Source organism: Dinoponera quadriceps, unplaced genomic scaffold, assembly GCF_001313825.1.
Source record: "Dinoponera quadriceps isolate SergipeBrazil2010 unplaced genomic scaffold, ASM131382v1 scaffold3271, whole genome shotgun sequence".
Taxonomy (NCBI): Eukaryota; Metazoa; Arthropoda; class Insecta; order Hymenoptera; family Formicidae; genus Dinoponera; species Dinoponera quadriceps.
Window position 1 is genome coordinate 1,065,180 of NW_014557287.1, and position 21,235 is coordinate 1,086,414.

General features: G+C 48.9%; 1 protein-coding gene across 3 annotated transcripts in view; it reads left to right on the forward strand.

Moving 5' to 3' along the window:
* LOC106748893 overlaps positions 1–21,235 on the forward strand; it is an 84,958-nt gene that overhangs the window by 25,166 nt on the left and 38,557 nt on the right. For all 3 annotated transcript variants that reach the window (XR_001374793.1, XR_001374794.1, XM_014627811.1), the window contains one exon: positions 15,708–15,787. Coding sequence is in view for 1 of the 3 variants with exons in the window: in XM_014627811.1 (XP_014483297.1) it covers positions 15,751–15,787 (37 nt within the window). In the remaining 2 variants the exon portion in view is untranslated. The remainder of the gene's footprint in view (positions 1–15,707; positions 15,788–21,235) is intronic.

Sequence of the window (21,235 nt, forward strand, 5' to 3'; positions counted from 1 at the left end):
CCGGCTGTTAATCCGCGATTCCATCGACTTATCCTCTCGCGATAGCGATTTACCTCTGGATCCCCCGCGTGCCGTCCATTTCGAAATTAGCTAGTCAGCGGCCAGATTGATGAGGCGGGGACCGCCTCGCCGACGACGGGCCCCTTGTGATATGCGGATCGGGCCCCCGTCCAATTAACCGCGGACATACTCGTCGAGGTGATATTCTTCGAGGGATTTCATTCCTCGTGTCCTTGAATGACGTTGTCATCGTCGTCATCATCATCGGGGTCGGGGCGCGTCTGACGGACGGACGCCGAGACGGCCCGACGCGAGAATTCCCGCGCCCAAGAGAGGACGGCCCTCTCGTTTCTCTCTATTTTCGTTTTCTTATCACGCACACTACTCCGCCCTACAATGGCAACAGCTGATACCCATTGTCCCGGGTCGCCTTCGTGTCCCCGTTTTCCACCCCGACCCCCCCTCATTTAATCCTTAGAATCACGCGCTCGATTTCGTGAATAAGCCGATAATCGCGAACGAAATTCCGATTCGAGCGATCCGAGGTGCCGTGCGCGATGAAAGGGAAGACGCTCGCGGTGGAAGCAAGAGAAGGAGGAAGAAGAGGTGGAGGAGAAGAAGAAGAAGAAGAACAAGGAGGTGGTGGTGGTGGTGGTGATGGTGGCGGTGGCGGTGGAGAGTAGACGGTGGGAAGGAAGTGCCGGGAAGGATGAAAGGCAACAGAAAGAAACGAGTACTACCGTCTGGTGGGTCTTTGTACTCGTCGAGTCTCTTTCTCTCTCTCCCGTCACCCTTTTCGTCTTTCTTTTTCTCTTTCTCTCTCGCCCTCTCTCGTTCTCTCGCATCTCCGAAAGCAGCGTCAGTAGGACAGGAACCGTCGCTGGATTGTCTGGTACCGGGCTGGACCAGCTCTTCTCTTCCCTTTCTATCTTTCGTTCTCCTCATCCTCTCCCCCCCTCTCTCTCTCTCGCACTCCTCGTAGTACGGTTAATACGACGATAATGTTCGCGGCGGCCAACGGGAGACGGTCGGGATTTGTCGATAGAATTCCCGGGTAATTCCGTTCGGCGGGGCCGGCTGAAAGAAACGGAGAGTAAACGGAAGGGAGAGAGAAAGAAGGAGAGCTCTCGCAACAAGATAATGACCGCATGCAAAATCGCGGTGCGTCGACGGATTCCCGCGGCCCTTTCCTCGCCTCGCCGCGGCGCCCTTCCTCGTTCCCTTCGCCGCGGCGCCTTTCTTCATCGCATCCCCGACCCGTGCGCGCGGAGTTTGGAAACTCGGTAAATTCGTTAACGCCGCGACGAACCGATCACCGGGCCGATAAAGAACGCCGGTCTGAATAGGTTCATTATGAGGGCCGGCCCGTTTCGATCTACGCGCGTTCCTAAACAGAAGCGAAAGCCCGCCCTGCGCGTTAATATGAGCGCCGGCAAGTGTGTGAGGGAGAAATTGTATTTTCGCGAAAATGAGAATTCCTCGGGACGATTAAACGACGTGAAACGAAAACAGGCGATTAGCCGGACGTCGGCTATGAATGAGAAGACTGTTCGCTGAAGCTGAAGCTAGAATAATCACGGAGAACCTTGAATCTCGAGCCTGAAGCGTGAAAAAGCTCAGATAAACTCGCGAACAGTCCAACCTGTTAATCATTGCCCTTTACCTGAAGAGGTGAGTTAACGCCGAAGGGTAGACCGGGTCAATGAGGAGCGGTCGTAATGAGACGAGCGCGATAATGCAGCCAGACGAGCTTACTCGAGCCGACGTTTGAAGCGTCAAATGTGAAATGTTTTGATCTGCATTTCCACGAAACGCACCATGTGCATCGCAGGGATGAAGGACCGAAACATGAGTCCTCGTGCGTAGCAGGTCGCTTTTGGCATAGCGGGCGGTTACATCCTGTGTGATATTTTTACGAGGTCCTTCCGAGAACTCCCGGACGTAGCGTGGGGCGAACAGCTGAGGCCGAATGATAAGGCAATCAGTTGGCGGACTAGTCCACTCATCGGTTTCCCTTGACGAAACGACTCGTCGCTGGCGCGTCCCTGACCTTCGCCGCATCCGATCGTTCCGAAAATGTATCTTTCTCTTTATCTTTCCTCCTCCCGCCTCCCTTTCTCTTTCTCTCTCTCCCTCTCTCCCTGATATTTTTGTTATTATGACGTAATGAAATTTTACGAAACTCTTTCAATATTTGTCTTTCGTATGAAAAAGTTCGGCTTGGCTTTTGAATCAAAACGTTGAACTTTATTACATTCAATGGAAAGAAATTATCATCTAAGTAAGTAATCACTTTGTAATCATGTTGCCCCTTACCCTACTTTCTGACGAACATTATGACTATTAGATTATATTAGATGCTTGCAAAAGTCGTCACTTTTATTTATTAATGACAGTGAGATGACATATATTTTAATCAAAGTATCGGCTGTTACTATCAATAACTTTTTATCATCTTTCGGATAATAGTCGCCCCGATAAAATGACTTATCTATTTCAAGAATAGAATTCACTTTTCTCACTATTTTTGACAGTTAAACCTCTTCCATGACCACGTAGAAATTGGGTCTGAGATCGATGTAAGAAAGAAGAACTTCCTTCGATTTCTCGGGGTTGTCGGTTGCTGTAGTAAAAACGTGATGCGATAACATGTTCTCTTATCTCAACATCAGCTGCATATCACCGATCATTATGCGAACTCTTAGAAGTTGCCGAAAAATGCACGCATGCGCGTTCCTTCGTATTTATGCACAATGACTGTGTAGCACTCGCGCGTTCGTCTTATGCGGTAAGAACAGTATACCGTCGGCATAATGCCTTCTTTCGAAAACGCTCTATAATTATGCCGTTCGTGTCGATATGCTGCGTGACTTGAGGTTAGCCGGTGGCACCACAAAACGCTCTTTATTATACGCGGCTACTCTCGAAACGCTCCGTTATCACGAACACCAAGACCGCACCTTCGCAACTCGCGCGCACCACGCATTTGCGTCGCGTCCATGCAAACGCAAATGCCGAATATTATGAAGAGGGATCCTCGCGTACGCGAGCTTGTAGTTTCAACGTGTGGACTTGCCTTGTAGGGTGCAAATTAGGTGACCAATGGATTCCACACTGTTCCTCTTACGTTGAAAGAAACTCTTCTTTGTGTATCATACGTTGAGCAAAGAATCTCGCGTTACTTAAAATTTCTGTGAGATTTCATTAACTCGATTTCATTACCACGACGGTCACCGGTTTAAAAAAAATCGTTTGTACGGCCAATGAAACGAGGTAAAAGATATATGCTTCTATTCATTATATTGTTTTTCTAGACCTGAATTTTTTGGATGATTTTAGCTTCTTAAGTATTACTATTATTGTTATCGCATATAATAAGTTCCTCAGTCCTCCTGTTCGTCTCTATTTCTGCTATTTTTATTTGATAAATCAACAATTATCAGTCCCATTAGTACTTACTTGTCTTACCAATCATTGATTGGACTAAATTATATGATAAAAATTTGATATATAAAAACAAATATATAAATTAGATTTTTACAAGAAACGATCGTGATCAAGCGATCGAGTGACGCACAAACCGTTCAACCGATACAGAATCAACATTTTTTTTACGAAGACAGAAGATTCATTCGATAAACGTACGAAACGCGCAGCAGTTCAGGGTTCACTTTATATAGATTTGCGAAAAAGTCGCGAATTTATTTCTGCGAAATGAAAACCGGCCCGCGGGACGGGACAATACCGGGGGAGAAGAAGTTAGGCTCGCTCGCACTCGGAATATCGGATTACTCGCGGCCGATCGACTTCGATCTCGATCTTCTTTCGTCAAGTCGCCGCGCCGAGGCCGATGGGCTTGGGTTACGGACACCCGATATAACGAGCGCGATTCTACGGTAGCCGGACGTCGCGACCGCGATACGTAACCGTTTTAACACTTAGTCGCGGTGATCGCGCGGCCGGTAGGTGCTCCTTCGGCCGTGACTTCGGCTGCCGAAACGATAATTACGGTAATCTAATTAGAAGTCATCTGGCGGGAGACGCGCCACGCGTACAGCACGTGCGCCTTATGCCGTCTTGTTAAGTAGTCCACTTTCTGTCAGCGGACACCGGATTCAAGAAACGAACGGCCGCCTTATGTTCAAGACGGTTATCATCGTACACGACACGCGGCCTGTCGTTGCTGGATAGACGTTGCCGCGATATGCATCGAGATCGTTGCTTCTCGGTCGGCTACTTTCGCAGAACGGTGCAGAACGCGAAACGTCGGGTCTTATTGTCAACACTTTCCCGCCTTTAAAAATAATTCAGCGAAAGAGGATTCGTCATAGCTCGAGAATTATATTACGGAAGAGTGGATATTTCCCCCCTCCTCGCTCACGCTAACGAAGAGGAAGAAAGAGGACGTACTTTCTGAAATTTCCCGGATGTCGACTTCGGAAAGAAAAATTCTCTCCCGTTACGTTCGCATACGCACGTGCGAATTTACGCTCGGAATTACTGTACTTAGGTCGCCCTCGACACTCCCCGAGAACCCCGACCGCTCGCACGCGTTTCTTCAGGTACACGCCCGGCACACCTCCTTATCGGGGAAAACGAGTAAAGGGAGGGAAAGGGAGAGGGAGAGAGAGAGAGAGAGAAGGAGAGAAAACGGCGGAATTCGCGAGCGCGCGAGAGGGATGCAGAAGTGCGCGTGCCAAGCACACCTGCGTATTAGAGAAGGGGAGGGGGGTTACGGCACGGGGGCACTTCGGGACACCTGGCGACCGTCGTCTCTATCGTCTAACGTAATACTATTTCGTGATATAAGAAGCGTGCGCGCGCGACAGGGGGAGCGAAGGAAAACGTACGAGGAGAAAAGACGGTGGGGTAGGCCGCGCGGTTAAGCGTCCCAGGATACACGCGAGGGGTACACCGGTAGGGCCAAGTGCGTCGCAGTCGACGTCTCGAATCGATGAAATCGGCTCCCTCGACGCAACGATCGTTCACCGCCAAAGTGCCCTCGCGACGACATCTGGTCTCGGCGAGACCGCTACGGGGAGGCTCGATTTCAGACGCCAAAGGTGACTTACGCAACGAGACCTTTTCGTATTTTCCGTCCCGGCGGAAGTAGGCCGAATGCGGCCGAAAGAATGAAAATCGCCGGTTGATCGGTTGATTCTCCGGAAGAGAGAGCAGCTTCAATTAACATTAATTGAGAGCTCCATTTTCTGTTCTTTTTCACACGTTGACTGCCGCTTTAATTTGATTGCATTAAATAATTAACTGGTGATCGGATCACTGAAGAGATACTGTAAAAAATATAACTCGATAGGTATATGTCTCTTATCTCGTTTCGTTGGCTGTGCTACTTTTTTGTGCAATATTTTTTGACAGTAACTAATTATACCTCATACGTAACTTCATGAGACAATTATGAGTAATATCATAGTACCGGTCACTGATTATCACCAAGAAATTCAGTGTGTTTATTTTTTCTCAGTGTTTATTTTGGTTTCACGTTATTACTGGGATTATTTCCTTCAGAGGAAGCGGAAAACGGATGTTCTCATATCATATCTCTTTGTGCGGCTGTAAATATTTTCAGAAGCTACGAATTTGCTTTAGACTGGCATTTTCTCAGATTGACGTCTCAGAGGGTTAATTATCATCACGTGCTTAACGTGCCTAAATTCAATCAGAATCTCATTATGAGGTAATCGTTCCCGAATTTGCTAATGAAACAAGGGGGAAAAGATCGAGAAGGAAACATGCGATTTCTAGGATGGCTTGTCCTGAAACGTAGCCTGTACAAATTGATCACGTGCGTTGACTCTTATTGAGACACGGTCCAGTAAATTTCTCGATCAAGAGTCCACTCATTGGCAATGTGGACGCAGCGGCGTGGCGACAAAAGCGTTGGAACAACAAAAGTCCGCGTAGCCCATGCCCACGAAATATAAAGGCCGCTGGCAGCTGCCGATTTTATTCGCAATTGCCTTCTTGGGGTGAAGTTGAAAGCTAAGAAAGTCCCTCGAAGAGCGAACGCGACGAGTGTCGCAAGTCACGAATTCAATCGCAGCTTTGATACACGCGTCGGAAACGGTTCGCGAGAGTCTCGTCTGAAGAAAAAAAATTGCGAGGAGCGCGCGTTACAGATAAGTTGAATGATACCTGTGTTGTTCAGAGAATCTACATTTAAAGAACTCAATTACAAATTTTGCCTCACTTTCATGCAAAGATACGTATAAACGAATATGCGCGTAATAAAAATAAATTGAATAAAATTATGCATCATTGGCGAAACATCATAACGAGTTTCGTAAAAGTGCAATAATTTAATTCTTTTTATTGTCATTATACTTCCCGAATATAATTAAATAATGTTAGATTTATAGTCCGAGTATCCGATATTTCGAGAAGATTAAATGAAAATTACATCAGGAGGCCATAAAAAGAATTAAACTTGATTTTTACGAAGAACTAATTATGGCGCTCGGTCGAGCGACGCATAACCCCTGTTGAACTCGTGCTGACGCGATCGGGGGGTACACGTACGGGGGGAAATTTCGCGCATTCTCTCCCCCAACGAAGGTGGTCGCATAATTAATGTACTACATACGTCTCGCGAATCGTTTCTCTTCGTGCTACGCCGCACCGGCGATTAATCGGCTAATTTGTACGACGATCTGCATCCGCCGTATGACGCGTAGAACGACGTAGGGCGATAACACCGGGGTACGTTACGTTCCGGCCAACCCCCCGGCTGCTGAAAAAATAATTTCAAACAAGCAGAAACCGGCGACGGAGCGGCGGGCCGAAAGACGTTACATATCGCACAAGGGTGATCCCTTAGCATGACAATAAGACATCTGCTTGGCACGAGCTCTCGCGAAGGGTGCAAGCAAGTGGCAGCCAGTCCAGCTAGCCATCCTTAACGAAATCGGCCCTGCGCGCCCCTCTTGCTCCGGGATAATCTTCGACGGCGTTATTGCGCCGCCGGGTGAAGAAAGCGCGAGAGAGGGTCGCCGTTTACGCTCTCCGGTGGCTGGATTCTCCCTTTTTCTTCCTCCATCTTTCGGGGTACCGCTAACATCTGGCAGATTCCCGAGTTCATCCATCTTAAACGCCGTAACGACGTGACGTATCGATCGGGCCTACCCGAGGTACACGCGCGAGAATCGCGTGCTACCCGACCGCCGATTTACTTGCGGTTTGCGACGTACGTAACGGCTATGATCGCGGTGTGTTACTCGCGACACGTGGAACATGTGGACATAACCCTCGAGACGCGGTGCAGCAGCAGGACTGTTAGATTATTTCTCGTTCTCACCGTTTTTAATATCTCCCCCAAGTAACACAGTCCGGCTGTATTTGCTAAGACAGCAAAAATTGCGACTGGCATAACGTCCCGCCAGTTTTAATCACGCCATTGGGCTGCGAATGTTATTTTGCTGGACTTTTAACTGCAAATGCGCTTTGACAGCTAATAAAACAGTTAAAACGCAATCATAGTTATTAGCTGCTTGTAAAAGTTTGTACGACATTAAAATCCTCTTTTTTTATTAATAACAATGAAATTAGATATAATGTTTCAATCGAAATACTGGCCGTTGCTGTCAATAATCTTTTGCTATCTTTCGGGATCAATAATTTGATGCCGCACTGATGAAAATGACTCATCTTTTGAGACGATCCATTCATCCAGCCACTTTCGCACTTCAACGTATCAGATAGGCCGTGCTGCATCGATCTGAATAGATGAAAATCAGATGGGATGATGTCTGGAAATGTGCTGGGTGCGGCAGGACTTCCTAATCTTTTAGTCGCAACAGCAATTTATCGATCCGATAAATAACTATTGTTAATCGATGATTCGACACAACGGTTATTTATTTTTCACGAGCCCTAATTCTACGAGTTAACCCTCCACCGAGTGGTAACTCGAGACACTTGTGTTCGGGCATCGACGTATAGAATAGATCGCTGATGGCAGTGAAGGGGATGACTACACGTATAGAGTGAGAGGCAGATAATATGAGGCATAATTGAGGCTGATGTTCATAGTCGGATCTTATGTATAAAACCGTCTTAAGTTCATCTTTGGATGCTGTACAACTCATTTCATTGGCTACGAAACATCTGAAGATCAATTTAAGATGGTCCTAAATATAAGATCCGATTATGAATGCCGGCCCTGGGATCGTGGACGCAAGATCTTAAAGCCAAATCACGCTAGAGATCATTACACATGGCCTAAAAAAGGCGTGAAACCTCGAACTCGAATGTATCGAAGCGTTGAAGGGCCTTTTCACGATGCTGATTGGCTGTCTCGAAATCTCGATCTCGATGTTGCTTTCTACGATTTATGGTTGTCATCGTACTAGTCACGCATTTTAACAAAACAGAGATATCATTTTCTCGTCAACGAATTTTAGTCTGCTGTTTAGGTACACGAGCTGAGATATTTTTTCTTGTAATATTAATTAGCTAAATAGCCTGCACGTCTGTGTTAGTCTAGTACTAATATATATATAATATTTGTGTGAATGTATTTACATATGTAACTATATTGATTATTTCACCGTTTATTTGCCGACCGCATCCCGCTAAAACTACCATTCAGGTGTTCATAGGTGCGTTACTGGATTCCCTGTGATTTCATCGCGCATGCGCATATAGTCTATACAATATCAGAACACTGTTCACAGCCCGCGAGCTGGTCGCAGTGATGGGAAGTTGGATAGGTTGAATGCGCATGCGTGACGAAAAAGTGAGAATTCCAGTAACGTATATGTGTGTATTATAAGCACATATAAACGTTAGTTTAGGTGAGATGCGGCTTGCAAACAAACGATTAGGTTATAGATTTAAGTACAGGCAAATCTACGAGGATAATATATACATATATGTATATTTTAATTTTCCGAAAATATGTATTTATATAATGGGGCCTAATGCGCGGCACCTCATTTCACTCGTCCTACATACCGCTTTAACGTCGAAATTGTTGCGCATGCGCGTCCAGCCTATCCATTCATACATATAATGTATTCTATCACTGGCCGGTAGAAAATCCTAGTATCTTACCAAGTGTTGAATAATTAATATATCGCACGCGGATACAACGTGACCCTGGTTGCCACTCGACATATGCCAACAGTGTAGGTTGTAACTTGCTGTTTTTTTATCCAATCTTTTCTTCTTTTTTACCTTTTAAGATTTTTGGCTCCTCGCTGCAACTGTCCTTGCTTGATGACGTCAGAAGCAAGGAAACGCATGTTAAGAATTCTTACGTTATATTTTCAAATAAAAAGACACCAAATATTTGTGCTTGATTCGGTACACTTGTCAAATTATCCGAACACTTCTACTCGAGCGAATTAATAAAAATCGTCAAATCAACGCTGACAAAATCGTGAGAAAAAAGATTGGAAGCAAGGGTGATTTTGATGAGCAATCATTAGCATTTGACGGCCGTTTTGCAATTAAGATGTAGAGAAAAAGAAGAAATCTTCGATACGGGATCAAAATCGTTTGCTTGAACGATGCGAAAACCCACTATTTATTTAATGTCATACCGCACGTCGGCAAAGTGACAACCTTGCTTGGCGAGAGTGTCCCGATATATTACATGCGCACTCTTTGCGAACGAATAAAGGGGTCCAGTCGAAATATCACGTGCGATAAATGGTTTACATCCACATCAAGTGGTTGAAATAGTTGATGAAATGCTCTTTCTCTCTCTCTCTCTCTCTCCCTCTTACTTCTCTTCGAGAAACGAGGATTATCGTATATTTTCACTTTTCTAACGCGACGCGGTAAAATCTATGAATGCGATACAGGAAGGACGCGAAACATCTCGCCTGTCCCCTCGTGCGTAATGTTGGAGTGAATTAATTAAGAAAACAATTAACAACGCGCGCACACGCGCGCTTTTTCCCAACGCTGGGCGAGAGGAGCCGCGCGCGCAGTTCGCTCATCGGTGGTTGATAAAAGCCGCATCGGTAAAAAATCGCGGCGATACATCACGCGGTTCGAGGCTGTCGTCGAAAGTGCTTGAAAGCGGCGGGAATGAGGTGGCGTTTTTTGACACGCACCGCTGATGCACTACCGCGGGGGATGATGATCAAATGATGCGGTTTATCTCGACCGCCGAAGAAGCGGCATGTAAAGTAGCGAAGCAATTCGTCTCCGGGATAATAACGTTTCGCGCGGCCGCGATGCCGCGTGCGCGCGCGCGCGTCCGCGCGCGCACACACGCACAATTAATCAAATCCGCGCCATATGGCCGCCCTACGGCAAAGCGGATTCGAATTTTTCGGTTTGTCGAAGAACGTCCCTCGGACTAGAGACGAGAGGCCGGTGATTGGCCGGCGCTTCATGTGCTCAATGTTCTCTCTCTATCCATCTCCCTTTCGTCCTCCCGCTCGGAGATACATCCGTTCTCGTCCGTCGCGAGAGATGAAATGAGTGCGATCGACGCAGGGATGCTCGGCGACGTAAGTTATGATTCGCGATGGTGAAGCGAGCCTCGCGAAATCGAAGGCGTAATAATTACACGACGCTGTACAGAAATTCGCCATAAATCGCGACTGCGCTCCCATCACGTCCTGTCCCCGCCGTTCGGAGCTCCTCGAGTCCTGCGAGAACCAAGAGCACCAATTATGTTGCTTAGGGGCTCTCCCGCTCTCTCTCTCTCTCTCTCTCTTTTTTATCTCTTCTTCTCTCTCCCTCTCGTGATCGTAAATTGTACGGTGCGTATTTATGACCGGCTATTAACGCTGCATATCGCTGATTAATTCTCCCGACTCTCGAAACAACATTGCATGCGATGCCTCCTGTAGGTGAGCTAACTTCATAAATATCACATTTCTCTTTGTATCGCGCGATTTCCGTCGCGTCGCGTCCTTCATTACACGGGCGGCGTTACCTTGTGTAAACAGCAGACGAATGACAAGCCGGAGGGGAAAAGAGAAACAAAAATCAATTTCCCCGGCGGATCTTCGGGCGCAGTTTAATCGAGCTCCCTTCTAATCTTCCCCGTCTCTTTCGGCCGGCCATTCATATTTAAAGCTGGATTTCCGGCACGACCGTGGAGGACGGTCTGCGTGCGCATGACAGCCGGGGAAGCCGTTAAAACACTTGCGCTTTTGAGAGATGGACATTGAAAGACGAATGCCGCGTGAAATCTTTTCCGAGAAACAGGATACGACCGAGACGCGGAGGAGCGCGGTTCGGCTTTGACGACGAGGAAAGAAAAGTGAAAAAAGAGAAGCGAACAACATTACGCGCGGAATTCTTCCCGGCCTTCGAGAAATGAGACAATTTCTTGAATAATTCAAATTTCGGCTGCGCGAAACTCCGCCGGCTCGAGCAGCGCGTCGCGCGGCGGATTTATTCAACGCGCGAGATCAAGTCCGTTTTCCGTTCCCGAACTAAGGCTGCATCGGGACTTCGTTTCTTTTCCCTATAAAGCTGAATTATACAATTGTCTCGTTCTAACGGTAAAAGGTGCAACCTAGTTCAGGAACGGAAAACAGACTTCTAATTAATGTCGCGAGCCATGAGTCAATCGCTGCCGCGAGCGCGCGACTCCCTAAGTCCCTCAGTCGTTCGACTTCGGAGTCGGAATTTCAACTTTACATTAAGTCTATTTAGTTTTACATCGAGTCCTCAAAGATCTTATATTGTGCCACCTTTGATGCTACATGCGAGAACTTATTTCCATCTTCTCCAAGTTTGAAGACTTAATGCAGAATCATTTCCCTCCAGGACGCCTAAATTCACTTTGCAGTATCGAAAGAGCATTATTAGCGCTCTTTTGATGCTACGAATGGGAAGTTATTTCCCATTTTCTCCAATTGAGGACTTAACGTAGGACTAAAATCTCAACTCGGATATTTAGGACGATTATAAATTCTTAACGAGACACGCTCCCTCGCACCGTTGTGTCTGCCGCTCTCCGTTCTGCTGTTGTATCGTACAGGGCGGGGTCCCTGCAAGCTCCAGTAACTTACATAATTAGGTAACGAATTGCCTAGCGTCACGATAACAGGCGTCAATTAAGACCGGCGTGTGTTGTATTGTACGTAGATGCGCGAGCGCGTGCGCGATTATTATTTCCTTTTCGACGATCGTTTCCGACTACGTGAGTTTCGCAGCCGGCATCGCGAAACGCTCGTTTCTGTTCCGTTTCAGCGTCTCGACGACTCGCACGCTGAATTCAACGTAGCAGCCCGTGCTCCCCCTCCCCCCCCCCCCCCCNCACGATTCATCAATACGGCGACGATTAATTTCGTACGGCTCGCGAATCCGATGAATTCGGCGGCCGAGCGAGCCTCGAGTCGTGAGTTGAAGCGTAGCTTCTCCTTGGAAGCCGGTATATCCGTTGAAGAAGGCCTACGACAATGTTGCCGTCGCGTGTCCTTCAAATGCGATATGAATTTTCATGATTCGAATGTAACCAGAAAATTATTCCGCGAGCGCCAATTAAGCCGCTCACGCTCGGAACCACGGCAGATCCATCCAGGATTACACGTAAGACGTTCTCGTTGAATTTTAATCAATCTCTCGTCCGAAGGTGGAATTATCGGCGCTACGGAGCGCTAATGCGCGCCAATGTGACGTATCTCGAGAATAACGCTTACGTACTCCCGTCGGTGACGGCTCTCTCCTCTCGATGTTCCGCGCGGGTTTTCGCGAGATTTCCGACGGAAAGGATCGCGACGCGTCTGCTTTCGCTCGCCGGGGAGACATTGCGATTAAACGCGAAAGTTAATTCGAGGCGGCTCGCGTCCCTCTTTTTTGCCCCTTCACGTTACGCGATTCGCCTGGGCGAAATCTTATCTTTCCGAGCGGGAGTTCGTCGTCTGTGCTTTCTTCGCGCGTGTCTGGCCGGTGACAGGCGAGCGCGCGAATCGTAATTCGAGCGTGCGACGCCCTGCTAGCCTTCGATTTCCGCTGGGAACGAGACATTCGTTAACGAGATAAGCTAAGGACAGACAAATCATTAAGAAGGCAAAGCCAGGCCACCCCGTTTCGCTCGGACCATTCGCTCGATCACGCGCTGATCGACGATTTATTATATTCCAGAGGCGGGCGGGGGAGGGCTCGCACGCGCGGACGCAACCGCGACTCGATAATTTAATCTCGTGAGAGGGCTTAACAAGCCGTGATAAGGGAGCATTAATCGTCTTCCCTCCTGGGGTCGCGTCGCTTTATCAGCCGGAAGTATTGCTTTTTACCGGACAAATTTATGGCACAATTTCAACGGCGCCGTATGATGTCGCGCGTGTAAACGACCGGTCGAATTTATAACTTCATAACATCTCTCACGATTGGCCGGCCGCTTACGGATAACCGGCCGCGTAGAAATGTCACGCATATGCCGGAAATCGCATTTCCCCGGGTATCGTAGATACCGCAACGGCCCATCGGCTAAAAGAGGAGCAACGTGTCCGGCATGACGTCAGCGCATGCCACCAAACCCCGAGTGACATCGAATATTAAAAACCTGTTCTTCTCGAGATATCGTTAATTAAAACGTCAATTTCACAGGGAATCCCAATAACCTCGGGGGACAGAAGTGTCCATACGCGCGCAATGTAACATCATAATACCTCGCATCGACACTCGTTCACTTTGTCATTTCGAATTTTTTTGCGTTTCTAGGTAACATTCGTGATTGGTATATTGGGTTGATGCTGAAGTTCGCTTTTTAAGAAGATTGCAAGGTGAAATAAGAACTTTTGATAAGAATTCAATGAATCTTTCACTATGTATACATCGAAATACAATTGTCCACACCGCTCGTGCAATTAGAAAAACTATTGACCGTTCAAGAGCTAATATTAACCTTCTGCTACTTTTCTTTCCTCCTAATTGCTTATTACCCGCTGTTACAATTTCAAGCACAATAATCAGCTCGGAATCACCCCTAATAATTTCTACTAAGCGTTTTCACGATGCAAACGTCAGTTATTAAATTGCAATATCATTTCGAACCGCGACGCGTCGTTTTCCTCAATGCAAAATGCCCCTTTCTCGATTTTAGCCGCATCGCTCCAACCGTTCGACAAGAATACTCGTTCGAGCGAGCAGGAATTTAAATGCCTGGCAGAATATTATGCAATTGCACGCTCAAGCATAGCCAACGAGTCGCGCGAAGCGCTTCCGCGATTTCCGCCTCGCGCGCGCCTCTCCGAACGCGGGGAGCGCGCGCGCGTATAAAGGCGTATAAGCAGAAAAAAAGCGCAGCCGGCGTCGAGGAGGCGTTGTTGCGGCTGAAATTCACGCGGCACTCACGATCGACGTCGTGTGTCGCGCATACGTATGTATATCGCCGTGGAATGCGCACTTCGTTACACATTCTGCCGCTCGTGTCATTGTCGCACCAGCTGCTGCTCCTCCTGTTTCGTCACCAGAGCAGGTCGTTCCGTTCAGGCTGCGACGGCGATCGATCGGAATGGGCGCTTTAACGCTCGATCATTAAGTACCCGAATGCTGCCCAATAACGCCGCGACGATTAATTTTCGATGTTCAACGCGTTTCGCTATTTACGATCCACCACGACGCGGGAGAGATTCGATTTGAAATCTGCAAACAAGCTTTTCTAATACGACACGTTTATTACTAAAATGTATATATATATATACATGCGTAGCTACTGTATTATGTCGTAAAGTGCTGAGTGATCGTTGTGACACAGCTTTGTTATTAATCTAATACATTTATTCCGGATGTTTTATAATTATATATATTCGTAAGAGGGATAGAATAGGTGTGCAATAATTTTGTCGAAAAATCCATATTCGACAGTCAACAAACACTCGGACAAACGGTCGGATATTAGACATCGGGCTTATTCGGCAGAAATTTGACGACAAACACTCTGCGGTGAATCATCGCCAAGTACAGCGTCGTGGCACTTTTCTCTCTCTTTTGTTCTTCCTCTCTCTGTCTCTCTCCCCGTCGCTCTTCATTCATTCTTGCTCAGCGATATATTCGCAAGACTTGCGGAATTTCAAGCTTCCCAGTATCCGCTGCGCGCCCAGGCCCGAGGATTTATACGCCGTGCGACCGTCAGTTCGCAACCCCTCGGTATCCTTAACCCCCGCGTCCTTTTAACTCGCGCCGCCGCTCGCGGCCTATTACGCCTCTGCACGGCAGCGCGCGTGTATTCACGCGTGTGCGTGACGCCGGTTTAAGCGACAGTTTAGTCAGAGGCGACGTGGAATGCCACGCGAGACACAATTCGCAGCCGGCGCAGGTAAATTCCGCATCGGCGACGTCGTCTTGTTGCGCGAACTTTCACGAATGCGTAGCGCCGGTATCGACTTGACAACCGAATATCGCGGATCGTGTATTCGTTGATAACTTTCCGAGGGAATTCTCCGCGTGATTTTGGAATTTTCCACACCGAGCAAAAAGGCTTGAGATAAAAATCAAGCATTTTGCGGTCAGCATAGCGATTTTCAGAATTATAAGTTCATTATCGAATATTTTCTTTTTATATCAATATTATGTAATGTTGTACTATTTGCTATCTTATTTTTAACGTCTTTCAATGTAAGTTTCTTTGAAATCATATTTTTGTCAAAACCAACTGAACGACTAGCCCATCCGTTCGCATTCCGACGACATTTTAATTGGCGCGTTGATAATAATCGTCCGTTAATATTATCGTTGTCTCGATATTGAAGCAACCTCTTTCTTTGCCTTTACAGTTCGACTTCCATCCGGGGTTCAACGACTTCTGAGATATCCTGTATGCAGAGCGCTTCCGCCGTTTCCCTTCTGCTTTTAGGTAAGAGAAATACGTTGTGCTGCTTAGAGTGAAATGCGTTTGCGCGGCACCGGCTTTATCTTTCCTTCTGATTTATGTTAACGACTATTTACCGAATGTGAGATAAGAGGATGGTAAAAGAGAGTCGCGGGACAGTCGCGTCGTTGTTACAAAGAGCGGCGGGACCTGCTAAACGCAACGGCGTAACCAGACGAACGTGCGCCCGAGCTGCACCGCACGTGCACTCAAACACATCCCTCTCCTCCCACCTTTATTATGCATCTACCTATCTATCTATCTATCCATATATTCTCATACATTAAAATATGAATATATATATATTTTTTTTTTGAAAATGTTTATATTATATTTTTTTTTATATGAATATATATATATATATATTTTTTTTTTGAAAATGTCGCAAAATTTCTAAAATCAATCAATATCAGAATACACCGGACGTCACATAATGATTTAACGTTGCAATTACTACTTTTTACGAATTTCAATCTTACACGTATACGTGTAAAGATAAAAATCATAGAAAACCTTAGTAAACAAACGTTGAGAATTGTACGAGCCTACGTGGCCTAGTGCGGGCGGACACTTCGATATCGACTAATCCTAACAGGGACTTTTCTTCACTACGATATAAAATCACGCGTATAACCCGACGTGACCCGAGACGTCGACGCCTGCCGAGGTCCCCGCGCTTGCAAGCCCTCCCCATCTCTGTAGTTCCCGTAATCAGAGCACACCGTCTTTGCCCGGTCACGCCTTTGGGGATCGAGCACAGGCGAGAGACGGCTAATCGTCCTTGTCGTTACTCGCGTCCTCCATTGAATTCCATATCGGGGTAACAAGCTCCGGTGCCGACCTCTAATCATCCGATGGGATTTACTGCCTACGAGCAGCCTGCTCCGTCCAGCCCCTCGGAGAGCCTCCCTCCCTCCCTCTCTCAGCTCCTTCGCCGCCACCGGTAATCGCGGCGAGACTTCGGTGGATCCTATTTCGCAATAGTCGGGCAGCAGCCGAAATAGAATCCCTCCGGTCGAACGCTCGATTAATTTCCGTCGTTAAAGCAATCGATCGGCGGACGTCTTATCGTCCGCACTGAATGTCCAACGTCCGTGCGAGAAAATCAGCGTTTTGCCGAAAGTAAGCTTTACTTTAACTACCCGCTGAAGCCACACACACACACACATATTATACTATACTCGATAAGCAACGTAACGTTACGCATACCGCGTACGCAAAAGCACACGTCGCACAGGCATATAGCGAAAACGTAGCACGTGCGCGCTTCGCATTTGCCGCTCCGCGGTCGAAAATTTATCACGCACGCGCGCCTCGCGAAATCGCGGCCAACAAAGAGGGCAACGAGACACGCGAAGGCCGGCGCGATACTTTAAAGTCCGATTGGATTATGCGGCGTTAACTCGAGCCGAATCCCGAGGTGCTCTCGCCGCCGTAATCGGCCACGTCGGAACCGCCGTTCGTTCACTCTCTCTCTCTCTCTCTCTCTCTCTCCCTCTTCCGTTCGTTCGTGCACTCGTTCGCTCGCTCGCTCCGGCCGAAGCAACGGCGGACGGACGATTTGTCCAGGTGGCTTTATCGAGGCCGCGTTTGCGTCGTTTGAATTATGACAGGACAAAATAAAGATATCGCTGGCCACGGAGCGATCCTGCACAGCGAGAAACGATGAGAGAGGAATGCGGTCTCCCCGAGCCGGCGGCCTGCTAGTCGCGCGCTGCGACGACGCGGCCGTTCGCGTGTGCGTCGTATCCGCGTGTCGGTGGTATCATCCATTTTTCTGACGTTTCTTAAAATCGATCCGCCGGGGAGAGCGGAGTCGCCGTAACGAATCCGCTCCGGGCGACCACACGTTGGCGAATCCGCCCGTAGCCTCTCCCCTTACTTCTCTTTCTCTCCCTCGTTCCGCCCGGTAATCCCTGCGTGTCCTCCCGCATCCGCGAGTCGCGAGAGGGATAAGCTTGGACGCTATGGGCGCGGTGTTTTCGCACGGTTCCGTGTAAAAGGGTTCGAAGCGGGGGAATCGGGTGGAGCGGAATGAACGCGAAGGATGACGAATGGGGACGTCTGTCATTTGTGACGATTGTGACACGCGGACGCGCAAATAACGCGAGAACACGCGCACGTGTCAAGTCCCGTCTATACAGCTCGGGGAACGCAAGACGCAGGCCGCAGACGAAAGATGACGATCGGCGGCTCCTTGCATTTGCTGAGCCCGCGTCTGCGACCTGCGTGTCTTGTGTTCCGCGAGCCATGCAGACGGGACTTAAATCGAATACATATTAATCATCGCGATTGTCGGGAACTACATATTTCGCCAGGATTTAATTTCGAGAAAGAGACGGTGAGGGGAGCGTATTAAAATCGAACAATCCGGGGATTAAAGAGTAAAGAACGGGGGGCGAAGGAGGGAGGGCAGAAAGGGACGAACATTATACGCGCGTAATATCGTCTCGCGAGCGGCAAATCGCGGGTTACGAACCAGAGGAATTCTTCGGCTACCCCCATTAACTGTCCTCCCTCTCTCTCTCTCTCTTCCCTTCGCTGCCCTCTTCCGCTCGCTTCCTCCCAGCGGTCACGGCGCACCACGAATGCCCCGCCGACAGAAACAAAATCGAAAGGCTGGGGTCAGAGCAGAGCCTCACCTCCGGGTGTACCTACACCTACGCGCCGTACTGTGCCGTGCCGGGCCACAGGAACGCGCACTCGACACGTGTGCCACGTAAAGTCCTACGTGTATTGCGCAAGAGGGGCAGGAGGGGGGGATAAAAGCGCGCTACTCTACCCAGTCTGATCCAGTCCCTCTGCTGCACCACATTTCGTCCAATGTCCCGGTGAGAATTGTTAATTTTTGTCCTCGTAAATCTACATCTGATTGTCTTAACACGTTTAACGTTGAATTTTCCAAATTCATCTCTCAATTACAAAGTAGCTAGAAGAACGTCATTTTTTTTTTATGGAAATTGAGAAGCGACAATGTTGTTGCTAAATTTCCCGAATTATCTCTCGGCTGCAATGCAGCGGAGAGAACGCTTCTTCGGTGAAAATTGAGGAATGATAATGTCGACGTGAAATTTTTCGCATTACGTATCGATCGCGATATTAGCGGGGAGGATTTCCGAAAGAAATCAAAAGCTACAACGTCGACGTAAAATTTCTCGAATTATCTTCCAATTGCGGGATAGCGAGGAAAATATCGTTGCCCCCCCGACGTATTTCATTCGTTCGCATCCGGGGACGCAGCAACTGGCGAGGCGGGGCCGCGGACGACACACGAAAGTTTCGTTCGCGAAACACAGTTGCAGAATGAATGCTCGCACCGGAGCAGCTCGTTATGCACGTTTACGAGCCCGCCGCGCGAATATCTCTTACAGAAAAGAGCGAAACGACACCATAAATCGGTGGTAAGCCGATTAAAATTCCGCCCGGGGTTTACGACGACGACGATAGCCGTGCAAACAAGACGTTATTTCGAATTCGTTTCAATTATTCGCGTAATATCCCTCGCGGCCGGCCGCGTCGAGTCGCTCGCGTTTCTTGGCCGCGAAATTCTCTCACGCGAATTTCCCATCTTCCTCGTCTACCTATTGTCGCGCCGACAACACTCGGCGGGAAAAGCGCCGGTCATGTGCGCGTCTACTGCGTGTCTGCGCAAGGGAAGCTCGAACGCGACGTTAAAATAGCGGCGAGGAGACCGTCCGTCGCCGGCGATATTGCGCGAGTCGATCGCGCGCCGGTGTCAAAGTGCTACGGCCGGAGAAAGAGAGAGAGAGAGAGAGAGAGAAAGAGAGAGGGCAGCGGCGAATGCAACAAGAAGCAATGAAAGCGCAAGATAACCAACAACAACCACCACCGGCACCACCTCCACCGCCGGCATCACCACCACCACCACCGCCACCACCGCCGACGTCGCCACCACTACCATAACCGATGCTGCCAGCGGAGGAGCCAGCAACAATAAGGGAGCACGAGAGGAGTGCGAAAGCACGAGCGAGCAGGCTCGACAATGCGGCAGGTACCTACCCCGCAGGCATTCCATCAAGATGCTATCGAGAGTGCTTGGGCCGAGGGGTGGGCACGAGAGAGGAGGTTCGGCGGGGGCCGGCGGAGGCCGAGGGGGCCATGAGGAGGATGAGAGGCGAGCTCGAGGAGGAGGCCGGCGAGAGATATTAAAGGATGCTGCGCCGCCGTGCCGACGGGGAGAGACGAGAGAGATAGAGAGAGAAGGAGAGAGTGAGTGAGTGAGTGAGAGAGAGAGAGAGAGAGAGAGAGAAAAAGAGAGAAAGGAGTAAAGAGAAAGGAAGAGGGAGAAGGAGAAAGAGAGAGAAGAGGCATCCCGTGGCGTGGTGGGTCCTAAGGTACGAAGGGATCAGGGCCGCCCGGCGCGGCAAGGCGAAGCGAGACGAAGCAAAGCGAAGCGCGTTCGGGGCCCGGACGAAGGGCCCGGGCCCACGGCGAGCCGCTTCGAAAACGTGACTCTCTTCGAGAGACTTCACCCGGGCGCCGTGTATCGGCATGCGCGCACTTTACTCGCCGTGTACAGGCGTCGACTCCTTTTGTCGGCGGCTCGCCCTGAAAATCGGCCCCGTATTAACCCGTCATCGCGATAACATCGCGCGGATGCGCCCGCGATTTCCGTCGTTTCCCGCAGCGCGAGACTCCCCGCGACTTTTCCCGCGGAGAGGGCGGCCCAGCCTCACCTCGCGTGAATCCGCGGAGTTTCGGAGTCGCGATTTGTTTTTACAGTGACGTCTTTTCAGCGGAAAATAGACGTTGACTATCGCAAAGTCGCGCAATCGCGTAAGTAATAGAAATACGAGGATCGCAACAATAAAGTAAAGAAGTCGTTTTAATTGGCGGATAATAGTAGAATTTTCTGAAACAAATCTTTTAAGTATTGCGACTGATAAATTTATAAGAATACAATTTGACAATTCGGAGCTTGGATAGTCGCGGAACTTGCATACGCGATCGTGACGTGTCGCCGCGTTTGGAGATTCGCGGCCGCATCGTGATCCACCGGTTCCCGAATCAACGCGGAGGCCTTCATTGTTCGCGGTACGAACGATCCTCCGGAGAACAATCGTAACCCTAGAACTAGCGTGCCGAAGTTGGTTCCCGCTCGCTTGCATAACCACGTCCAATTGACATATTACGCGAGTCGCACGCAACCGACCGCGCGAGAACGCGCGCTCCGCGTCCCAGGCTCCTCTCGCTCTCGACTCTCGGGCGGCGGCCATACGTATTCGTTTAAAGCCCGGCGGACTAACGAAGAAAAAAGCAGCGGCCGAAGAAAAAGTTCGGTAGTGGAGGTCGTGGATGGCTTCCCGCCATTCCCGGCTTGCTTTAAAGGGCAACACTTACACTCAGATTGGATTAAAGGTCTGCTACGTCGGTGAAGTGGTAGGCGGCGGGCTCGGGGGAAGGGGATGGACG